Source organism: Diaphorina citri, unplaced genomic scaffold (assembly GCF_000475195.1).
Source record: "Diaphorina citri unplaced genomic scaffold, Diaci psyllid genome assembly version 1.1 scaffold8530, whole genome shotgun sequence".
Classification (NCBI taxonomy): Eukaryota; Metazoa; Arthropoda; class Insecta; order Hemiptera; family Psyllidae; genus Diaphorina; species Diaphorina citri.
Window position 1 is genome coordinate 1,011 of NW_007385905.1, and position 1,876 is coordinate 2,886.

The window sequence follows — 1,876 nt, forward strand, 5'->3', positions numbered from 1 at the left end:
GAGTCAAAACTCACGAAGTTTCATGCAAGGTTGCCTTTGCAGGTATGGCGTTACGGAGGAGTGTCTGAGAATTCTAATCCCATTTAGCCATCTAGATAGATACATAGTGTAGGTATAACATTGAGCAAATGAGCACCCAATTTCAAATTACCTTTATTGGTATGGCATGGCAGTGACTTAATGACTTTCAATTTGGAAGCTAAATTTAACATTCAATGTTTCAAATGTGTTGAAATTTCCACGTTTCCTCAAGTCATACATTTTAATAGTCGTTTCAGCACATCAGTTCATGTAAATGATGTCTTTCATTAGGCAATCTATTTTCATTAGGTAAAAATACAGTATTTAATGTCGTCCCAATTTCCTGAATTTTACAGACAGTTCCGAGATACAGCCAAGGAACGCTATTTCAAGAATATGAACATGGCAATCTGAACTTTCTCATAAGTATGTCAGTGAGTCAAAGCTCACGAAGTTTCATGCAAGGTTGCCTTTGCAGGTATGGCGTTAGGGAGGAGTGTCTGAGAATTCTAATCCCATTTAGCCATCTAGATAGATATATAGTGTAGGTATAACATTGAGCAAATGAGCACCCAATTTCAAATTACCTTTATTGGTATGGCATGGCAGTGACTTAATGACTTTCAACATGGCAATCTATTTCCACTCGAGCATTGCCGATTATTTCCTTGGAATTTGGGGAGGAGGAAACCCCAAACCTTTCAAATACACGGAAATTCAACGGCACAGGTGAACACCAATTCAACTGTTTTATTAACTTTTCAAATATTCATTGCATTTCAAAATTTAATAAATTAGGAAACATATTGACTGATAAATTTCTATACCTCCACAGATTCAATCTGACTGACAAAGAGGGAGTCGCAGATCGAAAAGTTCCAATTCAACCACTCGTGTTTCAGCCAGGGTCGTATCCAGGATTTTAGGATTTGACCGAGGGTCAAAACACTAATTTATCGTGCATGATTAGCGCTACGCAGTGTAGACAACAAGACAATAAAAATACATTAATTTCTTGATGCTTTTCTTTCTAATGCAGCACGGTCGGATTCTAGTATTTCACGCTCTTGCCTAGCGCCTCGTAAAATACAGATTACGTCTCATTTGAAAATATTTCACTGTTTCCAGTGCATACCAGGGCCGTATCCAGGATTTTAGGATTTGGCCGAGGGTCAAAACACTAATTTATCGTGCATGATTAGCGCTACGCAGTGTAGGCAACAAGACAATAAAAATTCATTAATTTCTTGATGGGTTTCTTTCTAATGCAGCACGGTCGGATTCTAGTATTTCACGCTCTTGCCTACATCACAGCATCTAAAAGCGGTCTGTCCGAATCAGAACTGGAGGACCTAATATCTTTGGATGATAAAGTTCTGGATGACGTCTACCAATACCATTTACCACCCGTGCGTCGAATTCCTCCACTTCTTTGGACAAGAATAAGGAATGATTTACCCAATTATCTGTCAGAAAGAGAGGCGGATGGGGTTAATGTAATGAACTGGTATCACAGGTAAAGGTTCCAAGATAGATCAGTCATACTGTAAATTTGAATCAAAAACGATTGAAGGAACATGAATAGATATTAAAATTTCAAGTTGTAATATTACCTAATGTTTCCTTACCTATTCCATTAGGCAATCTATTATAGGTAAAAATACAGTTTTTAATGTCGTCCCAATTTCCTGAATTTTACAGACAGTTCCGAGATACAGCCAAGGAACGCTATTTCAAGAGATTAGGCAATCTATTTTCATTAGGTAAAAATACAGTTTTTAATGTCGTCCCAATTTCCTGAATTTTACAGACAGTTCCGAGATACAGCCAAGGAACGCTATTTCAAGAATATGAA

The 1,876-nt window shown here is 37.5% G+C and overlaps 1 protein-coding gene across 1 annotated transcript; it reads left to right on the forward strand.

The window, feature by feature from the left end:
* Positions 1-1,153: 1,153 nt before the first annotated feature.
* Positions 1,154-1,784, forward strand: LOC113472789 (NACHT domain- and WD repeat-containing protein 1-like; the record flags this gene model as incomplete). Its single annotated transcript, XM_026832581.1, has 2 exons — positions 1,154-1,537; positions 1,723-1,784. Coding segments are annotated over exons 1-2 (328 nt in total), but the record flags the coding sequence as incomplete, so codon positions are not given.
* Positions 1,785-1,876: the final 92 nt, after the last annotated feature.